Genomic DNA, 13,697 nt, shown 5'->3' on the forward strand with positions numbered 1-13,697 from the left:
AATATAGGATAGTTTAACCCTAGCTGCCGGAGGTCCTTAAAAAAGACCTTTACATAGGCATTACTCCCTTTACCTATCTACTAGGCCTTAATAAATATAAGCACTTTTAAACACTAGTGGAGGACATAAGCCCCTATAGCCCTGCCCCCTAAGACCTAGACTAATATAATAGACATAGATTAATATAATACTTTCCTTTATTTTATATAATATATAGTAAACGCGGTATTATAACCCAACCTCTTAAGGAATGTAACGCAGTATATACCCCGGGATAACCTTAGATCGCATAACTAATTAAAAGAGGACTAATAACTAGACAGCGGTCCTATATACTGGACTAATATATATAAGCGGTCCTTAGGATACTAGACTAATGGGCTATATTAGTCCCTATAAAATAACTTACTATATAAGTTAATGATATATATACTTATTAAATAGCTTAGATAGTTAGTTATTAATAATATAATAATATTAAATATAAGTAATATCTTATTTACTAATTATGTAACTATGCAATGTACTTAATAACTGGATATCCTATTTTATCTGCTAACATAGACATATGCATTTATCCCTTGGGAATCTCCCTACCCTATAACAATAACCTAGGATCTAGGGACTGGATTATTATATGTTAATGACTCTTGTTTAGACAGATACTATATTTAATGATTGAGTAATAATGAAAATGGGTAATAAAGCAGGATCCTCCGCTGACCTTAAGGCAGCTATTTAAAATATTATTAATAACGATGGAGACATTACAATAAAGGAACTTAACTGGGAATAGCTTAGACCCAATAACCTTAAATAGTACCTCTAAGACCTATATAAGTAAAACATATACCTTAATAAGCTTATTAATAAAAAAAAGGAAACCATTACCATTAAGGATAAAATAAAGGAATAACTAGAAAAAGAAAAGGGAGAAATCTTAAAGCTTAAATGACTTAAACCCTTTATAGGAAAAACTAAAGAGCTTCGCCCCTTTATTGCAGACATATAATACTACCTATGTCACTTCCCCAGAATATTAGAAAAAGAAGAAGTAAAAGTAGCCTTTGCAGTAACTTGCCTTAAAAGAACCGCATAAAACTAGTTTTAACTTATATTAAAAGACTATAAAACTAATAGGCCTAAGGGCACTAAGAGGAATAAAATAATAAAGATTTACCTTAGCTATTAAATATTTAAAGATTAACTCATTAAGATATTTTTAAACCTAGGAGAATAAAAAATCTTAGAAAATAAGATAGCTAGACTTAAATAATAAGGAAAATATTCCATTTATATTATTAAGTTTAATAAAATAGCCACTTAACTTAAATAGGAAGAAAAACCCCTTAAGAAAATCTTCTATAATAGGCTTAAGTATAAAGTTAAGGAAAAGGTCTATGAATACTGAAAGAAGGAAACTACCTTAGCTTAGTTTTAATAAAAAGCTATTAACGCAGATAACCTATTATATAAACTCTACTTAGAAAAGAACGCCGGAAATAATGGGAAAATGTAAGAACGCTAAAATAAAAACTATCGCGTAAATTAAAAGAAGCAGTAATAGAATGGTAATACCTAATTTAGTAACTTAACTTACTCTGGACTAATAGATTTAAATGCTATTAAATAGCGTAAGATTAAGTGCTATAATTATAATAAATTAAGTAACTATATCTTAAAGAACTGTCCTAAGCTATATTAACTATATAAAAATGTCTAATAATAGAACCACGCGGGAATCCATAAAGAACCTACTAGCTATAACTTAATACACTAGACTGCCTATTATAATAATTAGTGTTATATGCATAAGGATAGCAAGGACAATGGATATTACCCTAAACTATATAAGGCTACTTTAGCTATAATAAAGGAATAAGAAATTAGAAATAATAATATTACTAATTAAGACCTTCTTATAGCAGAAGCCCTAATGGAACTCTGCTAAATTAATAGTATAATTAATAATATACTAGTACGCGTTTAGTATTTAAATAAAGAAAATAATAGCACTATTACTAATAAAACTACAGTGCTTACCCTATAAAAAACACCTAAAGCCATAACGCCTACACTAGTAATATTACTAATAAGACCTATTTAAGATAGGCTAGCGGAATAACATATCTGCTGTCTTATTATAATTAGAGATTAGTTTCTAGAATGGGAATAGACACAGCTTAATTAAGAAAATTTATTTTTAAAATACTATAAATAGTAAAAATAAAGAGACTGTATAGAACCCTTTTATATAGACCACGCAATGTAAAAAATACTGGAATAGCATAACTAGAATAAGCTATTATAATGTGGATAAGATAATTTTATATGATATAATAAAAAATAATATGTAAACTATCGCGAATATTAACACTCACTCTATATAACTATCTATAACCTTAAGAAATAGGGTTATAATTTTAAAACCTATATAGGAGGAATATAATAGAATAGTAAAAATAGAGCTAGCTGGAATAATACTAAGAAATACTATAAGCTTACTACGCAAGATGTCCTATAAGAAGGATATTATTAGTGTATAAAATATAATTAATGAATAAATAATTAAGTTTAAATTAAAATGTACATTAACTAAATTACACTTAGAGCGATAGAATAAAGAAATAGGATTAAGCTTATAATTAAAGTAATAATTATAGGCCATAAAGCTATAATATAAATAAACACTAAAGCAACCGCTAATTATATTTCACTAGACTTTATAAACTCTATATAAGTCCTATAGAAAATAAAAACTACGCCCGTTAAACTATATAACGCTAAAGGGAAGAAATTCTCTTATAATAACAGTATTTTTAATAAAGAGACTAATTACCTTAAAGTTATAATTTAAGGCTAAATTACATTACTGCAATTTAACCTATTACTAATTAATAAGTTTAACGCAATTCTAAAACTTATATAGTTAAAAACCTATAATCCTATTATTAACTAGAGAACAGGCTAATTAAGTTAGAGTGATAACTTAAGCTTGCTAGCTGAAATGAAATTATAACTTAAATAGAAAGAGCTAAGTAAGGAGCGAATGCCGCTAACTAAGTTAGAAGCCCTTGTGCTACTATTAAAAGGTAAAAAAATAAAGAAAAAGAAAACGCCCTTAACAAAAACAATTAAACTTAACAAAACGCCTATAATAATCCCTCCACAGCACTATAATAAATAAAATAAAGCAGAAGTTATATAAACTTATAAGAAAATTATATTTATATAATAAGAACTCGCCTTTATTAACGCCGAACTCGTAAAAGTAAAAGTATAAGCATAAGGAAAAGATAAAAAGAACGAAGACAATGAAAAATAATTATAACCTATTCTACGAAAGTTTTAATAGTATAAGAAACTTTATAGTAAAACAGTAGCAATAGGACTACCTATATATACTAAATAAGACTATATCATTAAGTTAAAAGAAAGAATAATGCCTAAATTCCATAAAATTTATAACCTTAGTAAAATTAAACTTATAACCTTATAAGAATAGTTAGATAAATAACGTAAGCTAAGATATATATAAGTATCCTTATTATTAGTAGGATATCCTATTATATTTATACCTAAGAAAAACAGTAAACTATGCTTAGTAATAGATTACTAATAACTTAATAAAATCATAAAGAAAGACTGCACGCCACTGCCTTTAATCTTAGAAATTAGAGACAGGCTTACTAAAGTAAACTAGTTTATAGCTCTTAATCTAAAAGGAGCCTATAACCTTATATAAATCAGAGAAAGTAATAAATAGAAAACTGCATTTTAAACACACTATAGGTTATTTAAATACCTAGTTATGCCCTTTAGACTCACTAACGCACTTATTACGTTCCAGAAGATAATTAATTTTATACTTAAGGAATATATTAACCAATTTATTATTATTTACTTAAATAATATCCTAATCTTCTTAAAAACTCACAAAGAATATAAGGAATATATCTATAAGGTATTATAGGCGCTAAAAAACGCAAATCTCCTTATAAAACTAGAAAAGTGTTAATTTAAAGTATAAAAAGTAATATTCCTAGGACATATTATTACACCCGGAAATATATAAATAGACCCTGCTAAAATTAGTGTAATCTAAGACTGGAAGGACCTAATAAACATTAAAGAAGTATAAAGCTTCTTAGGACTTATGAATTACTATTAAAGATTTATTAAAGACTTTACTAAGATAGCTATACCACTTACTAATCTTATAAAAAAAAAAGTTAAGTTTAAATAAAAAGAATTAGAAATTATAGCATTCTAATAACTTAAAAATGCTATTATAAGTAAACCAGTTTTAGTTATATTTAATAAAACTAAGCCTATTAAAGTAAAAATAAATGCCTTAGATTACGCTATAGGAGAATAAATTAAATAATAAAACTTAAATAGAAAACTATAACCTATTATATTCTTTTTAAAGAAACTCTATAGACTAGCACTATAATATCCTATCTATAATAAGGAATTTATAGCAATTGTAAAAGCCTTTAAGGAATAGAGATATTACTTACATAGAAGTTTATATAAGGTTAAGGTCTATACTAATTATAATAATATTACTTACTTTATAATAACACAGAGGTTATTTAAATAATAAGTTAAATACTTTAAAGAACTTATATAGTTTAATTATAAACTAATCCACGTTAAAGGAAAAGAAAATAAATAAGTAAACGCGCTTAGCTATAAACCTAAACTATTTTAAGAAATCCCTGAGTATTCCGCATAGATGCTTAAATATAATAATAAAGGAAACCTTAAATAATAATCACTAGCTATAATATTTTAAATTAAAGAAGATAACCCTATAATTATAAAAATTAAGGAATATACTACCCACTGGGAAACGGATAATACCCTAGAAGGTGTAACCCTTAATAATAGAATACTAACCTATAAATATAAGGTCTAGGTACCTAAGGAACTACACAAGGAAGTAGTATAATTAATATATAAACATCCCCTACACAGTTATAAAGGAATATAGAAAATTAAGGAATAAGTGTAATAATACTACCACATAGACGGAATAAAGAAAGTAATTTAGCATATTATATCCCACTGTAACATATGCTAATGAAGTAAAAGCGCTAGACACTTACCCTATAGCAAAATTCAACTACTACTAGTACCCACGAGACTATGGGAATTAATCTCATTTAACTATATTATAAAGTTACTACTATTAAAAGAGCTGGTAATAGGAATAAAATATAATAGTATCTTTGTTATAGTTAATAGACTTACGAAAATAGCTTACTTTATCTTATATAAGGAAGCGATAGACGCTAAAGACCTTGCATATGTCTTTATAAGGTTTATTAGTGTAAATTATAAATTACTAGGAAATATTATTTTTAACTAAGGAATAATATTTATTTTTAAATTCTAAAAGGCACTTACGGCTAGATTAAGAATAAATTATAAAGTTAGCATAGCGCACTACCCTTAAATAGATAGATAAATAAAGAGAATTAACTAAATTATTAAAGTATAGTTATAATGCTATATTAACCTATAATAGGATAACTAAGTGGAAAAGCTACTAATTACCTAACTCTTATATAATAGCACGCTATTGGAATCCACCGGAAAATTACTATTCTTCCTAAACTATAGCTTTAAACCTAAAGTATATAGGCCGCTATATACTAGCGAAGACATAGAAAAAGCAATAATTTAAGCAGATAATATAATTAAACTACATAAAGAACTGCAAGCGTAACTTAAGTTAATACACGCACGCATATAGAAATACGCTAACTAAATAAGGCTTAGAGGTTTAATCCTTTAGGAAGGGGATATAGTTTACCTTTGCTAACATATAAGAGGAATTAAATAAGCTAATATTAAAATAAATTAGCTAAATAATAAACTAAACTATAAGAAAGTAAGACTATATAAAATCTTAAAGAAAATCGGAGAAATAAATTATAAGCTTAATATCCTTAATATTTAAGGGAAATAAGGAGCAAAACTTCACCTAATCTTTTATATTTTACTACTAAAAAAAGCTTTAATAAATAAAGATATAGGAGAAGTTATTTATAATAAAATTATAATTAAAGGAGAAGAAGAAAAATATGAAATTAAGAAAATTCTTAAATTTAAACTTAACTAAAACGGGCTATATAAATACCTAATAAAATGGAAAAACTATAATAATAATGCAAATAGCTGGGAATTTATTAAGAACTTAGAGAATGCGTAGATAATAGTAAATAAAATCCATTGGGATCTAAAAGCCTAAATAATAATGGATTAATTGCACTAAGGTTAACCTGCTTAAAGGAAGCTAGGCTATTAGAAACGGAACTAGCCCCGGAATGCGAATTAGTGACCTATTTAGCAGCTACTGCTGCATTTTCTTTAATTATTCTATAATAAAATAACTCTTTACCCCGCTCCTTTGCCTTTTTTTGCGTCTTATAAATACGCGATAAATAACTTAGCTCCTCTGCGAGCTTAGACTATAACTTTAACATTTAAGCATTAAGAGACTTAATACGCTTACCGGTCTTTTCTTCCTTATACTTTAAAGCGCTCTCTTATATAGATACTCTCTTAACTAAGAAATAATTAGTTATTACCTATAATAATACCCTAGGAACTTATATAATTCTACTATAATAATTCTATTGTAAGATTTCTTAAGCTGCACGTAATTAGCGCAATGACTAGATGCATTAGATATAATGTAAGTTAATTTTAAATAATAATAATAAGTGCACGGCATATCTACTGCTATACTTACGCCTAGGACACACTTAGCTAAAGAAAAGGCCTTATAACGCTTCCTAATAGAAGCTATGGAAATAATAAATAAGAAAATATAAGGAGAAAAAATTACTTACTAGGGGAAAACGCGCTACTGCATGGTATAATAATAAATGTTATATAATAGGCCTTAAGGATAAGACCTTTAGGAGGGGAGCATTATATTATAACCTAACCTCTTAAGGAATGTAATGCAGTATGTACCCTGGGATAACCTTAGATTATATAACCAATTAAAAGAGGACCGACGACTAGACAGCGGTCTTATATATTAGACTAACATATGCGAGCGGTCCTTAGAATACTAGACCAATGGGCTATATTAGTCCCTATGAAATAACTTACTATATAAGTTAATAATATATACACTTATTAAATAGCTTAGATAGTTAGTTGTTAATAACATAATAGTACTAGATATAAGTAATATCTTATTTACTAACTATGTGACTATGCAATGTGCTTAATAACTGGATATCCTATCCTATCTGCTAACATAGACACACGCATTTATCCCTTGGGAATCTCCCTACCCTATAACGATAACCTAGGATCTAGGGACCGGATCGTCACACGCGGACTTTAAATCTATAGCTCTTACTGTCCTATTACTTAAAAAGGATTTATATAACTAGCTTACTTAGTGGATGTTAATAATAAAACAAATAATAAACATTATATATTATAATATGGGTGTGTGGTATTTACGTAGACCTTTGGGGCTCTTTATCTTTTCCCCGCGGCAGGCGGGGCTGTTCATTTCTAGATATCCCAAAGCTATAATGTTGAAGTGCCGCACAAGCGTATACAAAGATATCCGTCGTCTACAGCCATAGACGCAGGGAGAAGAATATTCTTAGCCCTGGTTGTCTTATTCTTATATACAACAAAGATGACTCTTTGCCCCTAATACTTCTCTGTTGAATAACTAGATATAGTAAAGAGTTTTACGAAATAAAGGCCTACCCTAATACATGTAAATTGGCGGCATCAACCAAACGCTCTGAGATCCATATCGTTATTCACTCTAGTTCGCGACTCATGTATATCTCAATTTACAAACAAAGACGAATAAGAACGCCTTGCAAGTGCTACTCCGATTTTCAATGTTGTCCGCAGGACGTATCCAGCTGATATAACTGCACACGGGAGCTTGCCAGAGCTCTGCTGCTCCTATCCCTGTTTCAAAACCAATTAGTACAAAGGCAGAGATGATTTCACCAGATAGATAATCGTTCCTACCACAATTTCTCACCATTGATGATAGCGAGGATCTACAAAAGGAGGCGGGCTTCATGCGCTCCCTGAATTGTAAAGGATGAGTCCTCTTGCTTACAGGGGCACAGGTTATAAGTTCAAAAGTCATAGTCTATAGTATAGTAAGCTTGTGTAATATGGACTCAGCAGACCTATCAAAAGCAATAACAACAGTAGCAGAAGATAAGTGAGCCTTGTGTTTTCCTGCATTGCGGCATTGCGGCCCAACCGCATCGCCGACCCGCGAATCTACGGCGGGGTCTAAGAAGTAACGTGGAGTGCTTGTACGTACTGGTACCAGCAGTTCAGTGTTCTCTCCAAAGACTAACGCTACCTAAACCTACTTGTCAGTACATAAAGTACAATCTTATGTGAAAGTGTTCCTGGCCATACGCCTCCCAAATCGATCCTGATCCTGAGGCCAATGGGAGATTTCGAAATTCACTCCGAGATGCAAGTTCAGAATGCGGGACCGCCTGCATGGCCGCCTTACCACAGTGGGATGTTGGGCCGTCGCAGCAAAACTCCATGCTGTTGCCTGTATTCGCATTCGCCCACTGTCGCTCGCTCGCATCATCTCGCATCGTCCCATATCCCCTCTTGCTTTGCCTTGAGCTCCTATGGGCATTTGTTAAGTCAAACATTATAACTCTGGTGCTCAAGGCCTAGATACACGACGTTTGCGTTACACGTATACGTCGCGCCATTGTCGCGTTGCAACACCCTTCTGTTTAGCAGTTTCGACCCCTCATATCAGTGTTGAGGCCATGAACAGAAAAGCGAGCCCGAAACGTTTGGGTAGGCTTAAGAGACTTTTTAAGCGCAATGCATCATCGCCGCCTTCTTCTAGACAGCGCATAGCTAATGTACACGGTCCGAGACCACCTTCGAGCAGCACGGCAGTGGCAAAGGCAGCCGAGCCAACAGAGCAGCAACAACACACAAGCCTTTCAAAATCTCAGGACTTATGGATCGCTGCCTTCGAAGATCTCGCTCAGCGCCAAGATACAGCAAGGCTCGTCAGGGCTTACATAAAGACCCTGACGACAGTCCTCACGACCAGGCTTTCTGACGCTGAAGTTTTGGCATGCCTAGACGATCGGGCTAAACTACAGGGCCTCATGAAGGAGCTAGTGGAGGATGGCCAGGCGAAGCTTTCCAAGAGGTCGAATACCGCGAATGCAGTGAGCGCTGTTACGCAGTTTGTTGTTTCGGTGAAGGGAATCGTCGATGCCGCCGTTCAACGCATCCCGCAGGCCGCGCTTCCGTGGGCTGGTGCTTCTATCGGATTGCAGGTGAGTAATATCCTGGTAAGTCTTGAGTTTTCACAACTGATCCCCCACAGATTCTCATGAACCCTGCCAACGCCGCAAAATCCAACCTTGATGGCATAGCTCATGTTGTCTCTAGAATGACATGGTATTGCGCCCTGACCGAAAACCTCTTGGAAAAGGATCACGTTGACGAACTCGAATCAATTCGGCCTCAATTGGAAACGAAGATTATTTCGCTTTACAAGGTTCTCCTTCTGTATCAAATGAGAAGCGTATGCTCTTACTACAGGCACCGAGGCTATGAGTTCCTCCGAGGCCTTGCGAATTGGGATCATTGGGAACACGATTTAAATACCATTAAAGAAACGGAAGATGCCCTTTGCAGCGATCTGGACCGTTACATAAAGGTTCGGGAGAAAGACATGATGGGGCAACTCCTTCAGCATGCCACAAAAACAAACGAGCTGCTTGGGAGTTTCCATCAAACTCTTCAAGACTTTGTCTTTTTTCAGAAGAGCAACGTGGATGAGAAGAATAAGCAATGCCTAAGAGATCTCTTCGTGGTAGATCCCCAAGATGACATGAAGAAAATTGAGAGAAACAAAGATACGTTACTCAGCGAGGCAAACGAGTGGATCTTCCAAATGGAGGAATACCAAGCATTTACGGATTGGAGCAGCACCGACTCTGCGCCACCATTATGTCGATTACTATGGATTAAAGGCTCTGCAGGTACAGGCAAAACGATGCTTCTAATGGGCATCATCCGCGAGCTTATGAGCCACTCCGCTACATTGACACCCAAAGTTTCTTTTTTCTTCTGCCAAGGCACGGTCAAGTCTTTAAATACCGCTACAGCCACCCTGAGATCTCTGATATGGCTGCTTCTCGTACAGCAACCACATCTGATGTCTCATCTGAAATCAAAGCATGATAATGCAGGTGCTTCCCTTTTTGAAGGCGATGGGGCATACTTTTCTCTGAATGGTGTGTTTGAGAGTATTTTGCAAGATCCGAAGTTATCTCCGGTGTATCTTGTGATTGATGCTCTTGATGAGTGTGAGCAGGGCCTAGGCGATCTCAAAAGGCTTATTTTAACTTCTCTAAAGATCTCTGATAAAGTGAAGTGGCTCGTCTCAAGCCGTCCAACGGTTGATCTTAAATCTCCAGAAACGGAAGGCTCGTTGGTCGAACTCGATTCCCAGAAACTGCAAAATCCAGTCAATACGTTCATCGACCACAAACTTTCCATGTTGAAGGCTAGACCAGGATATACTGACGAGATTTTGGAACAACTGAAGAAGGAAATTATCCAACGAGCAGAGAATACGTTTCTTTGGGTGGCTTTAGTGTTCAAGGAACTTGACAAAGAGGATGGGTACCAAATCGTCGTTGACGGAATGTACGCTCTCGACATTGTTAGGGAAACACCTTCCGGCCTATCGCAGTTATACGACTATATTATGCACAAGATTGAGAAGGGATTGAGAAAAGACTGTGAGTATTGTAAAAACGTGCTCATAGCTGCTACTCTTGCATTTCGTCCTTTGACCCTTTCTGAACTCAGAGTGCTCGCTCAGTTGCCAGACGCTGCCCCAGCAACTATTGTGCGCAAATGCGGTTCATTCCTAGTAGTCCAGGACGAAACAGTATACCTTATCCACCAGTCAGCAAAAGAGTATTTCCAGGAAAATTACGAATCCAGGCTCCGTCCAACTGGGATGTCGCAGGGGCATGAAGACCTGGCAATGTGTTCGATCCAAGCCATGTCTTCAAATCTCAGACGAAATATGTACAACCTGGATTATGGCTTCAAGCCGGAGAATATTAGTCCTCCGGACCCGGATCCCTTGGCTTCAATACGATACTCCTGCGTCTTCTGGGCCGATCATCTTAACGCCATACATTTGAAAAGCCTCGAGCATAAGGAAGCTCTTATAGATGATGGGGCCGTATTGAAATTTCTCAGGGAGAAATTCTTGAACTGGTTAGAAAGCTTGTCTCTCCTAGGAAACCTTGCAGAGGGTGTGGAGTTAGTAAGAAAGCTTCTGCATATTGCCCTGGTAAGTTCAGAGCGCTCTTCATTGCTTGCAATGACTCATCACTTCTAGAACTTAAATGTGAAATCCCGGCTAGTTCAATTTCTAGAAGAGGCTGAAAATTTAATCCGAAGTCACGCATCAATTATAGAACGAGCTCCGCTACAGGCATATGCCTCTGCACTAGTATTCACCCCAACAGCAAGCGAGGTCAGGGCCGCGCAATGGAAACATCGGTTACCATTCATCGAAAGGCTGGGGGGGATTAAAACCCACTGGGATTCATACCGCCAGACTCTCGAGGAGCCCAACGCCGTCGAGTCTGTAGCTTTCTCGCCTAGTGGCAAGATGCTTGCCTCCGCGTCGTGGGGGGATGGGACAATTCGACTCTGGGAGGTGTCCACAGGAAGCTTAAAACAGACGCTAAAGGGACACAGTGACCGAGTTTCTTGTGTAGTCTTCTCGCCTGACGGCAAGATACTTGCCTCTGCGTCGCATGATAACACTATTCGACTCTGGGAAATGTCCACGCAAAGCCATAAGCGAACGCTTGAGGGGCATATTGAATCGGTTAATTGTATAGCCTTCTCACCCGACGGCAAGATACTGGCCTCATCGTCAGATGACAGGATGATTCGACTCTGGGATACAGCTGTAGGAAGTTGCCGACAAACAATCGAGGGACACTGTAATAGGGTCAAGTCTGTAACCTTCTCACCCGACGGCAAGATCTTAGCTTCGGCAGCAGACCATGAACCCATTCGACTCTATGATATGGCTACCGGAGAGCACCAACAGACGCTTGAGACACACGATGGCCTAGTTCAATGTGCGGCTTTTTCACCTGATGGTAGTATACTAGCCATATCATTGAACAAGAATGCCATCCAGCTCTGGGATACAGACTCATGGAGCCTGCGGCAAACTTTCTGGACAAAATTCGTCTCTGTCTTTTCTTTAGCTTTCTCACCTGATGGTAAGATGCTAGCCTTTGAGGGGTCTAATGCAGTTATCCAGCTCTGGGATGTAGCTACGGGGAGCATATGGAGCGAACTCACGGGACACAGGTTGGGAATCAATGGTGTCGCCTTTTCGCCTGATGGCATGACACTAGCCTCTGCCTCATCTGATCACACTATCAGGCTCTGGGATGTAGATTTAACGACCCGCCAAAGAATGATTGAGGAGCCTATTAACTGGACTCGTGTGAGTGCTGCGTTCATGGCTTTTTCGCCCAATGGCGAGAAACTAGTACTGGCTTCGAAAAATGATTTCCAAGTCTGGGACACAGCAACGTGGAGCTGTCAGCAAACAATCACTCCAGTGGCCATGGCTTATAAACTTCTTGTATTATTTTCGCCTGATGGCAAGACTCTAGCCGTGACGGGACCTGACGACGTGCAGCTCTGGGATACGGATACGCCCACTTGGACCTGCCGGCTGACGCAAAAGCGAGCTCGGCCATTTAATCCATTTATGGCGCCTATTATAGCTTTCTCACCGGATAGCAAGATGCTAGTGACGGCATCACAAGAGAAGACTACCCGGCTATGGCTGTGGGACGCGTCCTCGGGGAACACTCTGTGGACGTTACAGGGAGACGAAATCCACTTCGTGGCATTTTCGCCGGACGGCAAGACGCTGGCCTCGGCGTCGCAGAGCGGGAGCATCTCACTCTGGGATACGGCCACGCGTAGCCTCCAGCGGAATTTGAGTTTCGAGGCAGGACGGGGCCTTTACTTGCGCCTGGCTTTCTCTCACGACAGCAAGACTCTGGCCTTGTCTTTGCTGGGCGTCATCCTGCTATGGAACACGACCACATGGGAATGCCGGGAGCTATTCGCGGGGGCCAGCCGGCTTTCCTTGACCTTCTCGTCTGACGACGCAAACCTTTTGTCGGACTATCAACCGATTCGATTGTCATCTATATCAGCCTCTTCTACACAATATTTCGATGAGCATTCTTCCGAAACGTTTCTGCACTTTGACGATGAGTGGATATGTCTAAATAAAAAGCAAATCCTTTGGCTTCCTGAGGATTACAGGCTTTCTCCTAGTCTGGTGTCAGTACATGGCAATAAGATAGCCTGGGCAAATCGGGGTGGCCGCCTGAGTCTCTTGCAAGTGACAGGTGCAGAAGCAATGCCATAGCAAAACCAGCAATCAGCCATGTTTTCCTCTAGCGTGGTACTGTTGCTACTGCTGCTACTGCTCTGGGTAGCTGTTGATTGCCCACTTGCTTCTCCAGTATGCGGGAAGTGTTGACATATGCGAAAAGTGGCTGGTTCTTGAATGCTGATCGGCCTTCAATTTGAGCATCACCGCGTACATTCTCAGT

General features: G+C 36.7%; 2 protein-coding genes across 2 annotated transcripts; one reads left to right on the forward strand and one right to left on the reverse strand.

Annotated features, from left to right (window-relative positions):
* Positions 1–7,828: 7,828 nt before the first annotated feature.
* On the reverse strand, positions 7,829–8,086 carry TGAM01_v205670 (hypothetical protein; the record flags this gene model as incomplete). Its single annotated transcript, XM_024549682.1, has 2 exons — positions 7,829–7,968; positions 8,032–8,086. The coding sequence occupies 2 exons, from the start codon at positions 8,084–8,086 to the stop codon at positions 7,829–7,831; spliced, it is 195 nt and encodes a 64-aa protein (XP_024405540.1).
* Positions 8,087–8,813: 727 nt separating this feature from the next.
* Positions 8,814–13,510, forward strand: TGAM01_v205671 (hypothetical protein; the record flags this gene model as incomplete). The annotated part of the gene is made up of 3 exons (XM_018810457.1): positions 8,814–9,341; positions 9,392–11,383; positions 11,432–13,510. 3 exons carry the CDS (start codon positions 8,814–8,816, stop codon positions 13,508–13,510), a joined length of 4,599 nt encoding a protein of 1,532 aa, XP_018656350.1.
* Positions 13,511–13,697: the final 187 nt, after the last annotated feature.

Source organism: Trichoderma gamsii (assembly GCF_001481775.2).
Source record: "Trichoderma gamsii strain T6085 chromosome Unknown Scaffold_18.2, whole genome shotgun sequence".
NCBI lineage: Eukaryota > Fungi > Ascomycota > Sordariomycetes > Hypocreales > Hypocreaceae > Trichoderma > Trichoderma gamsii.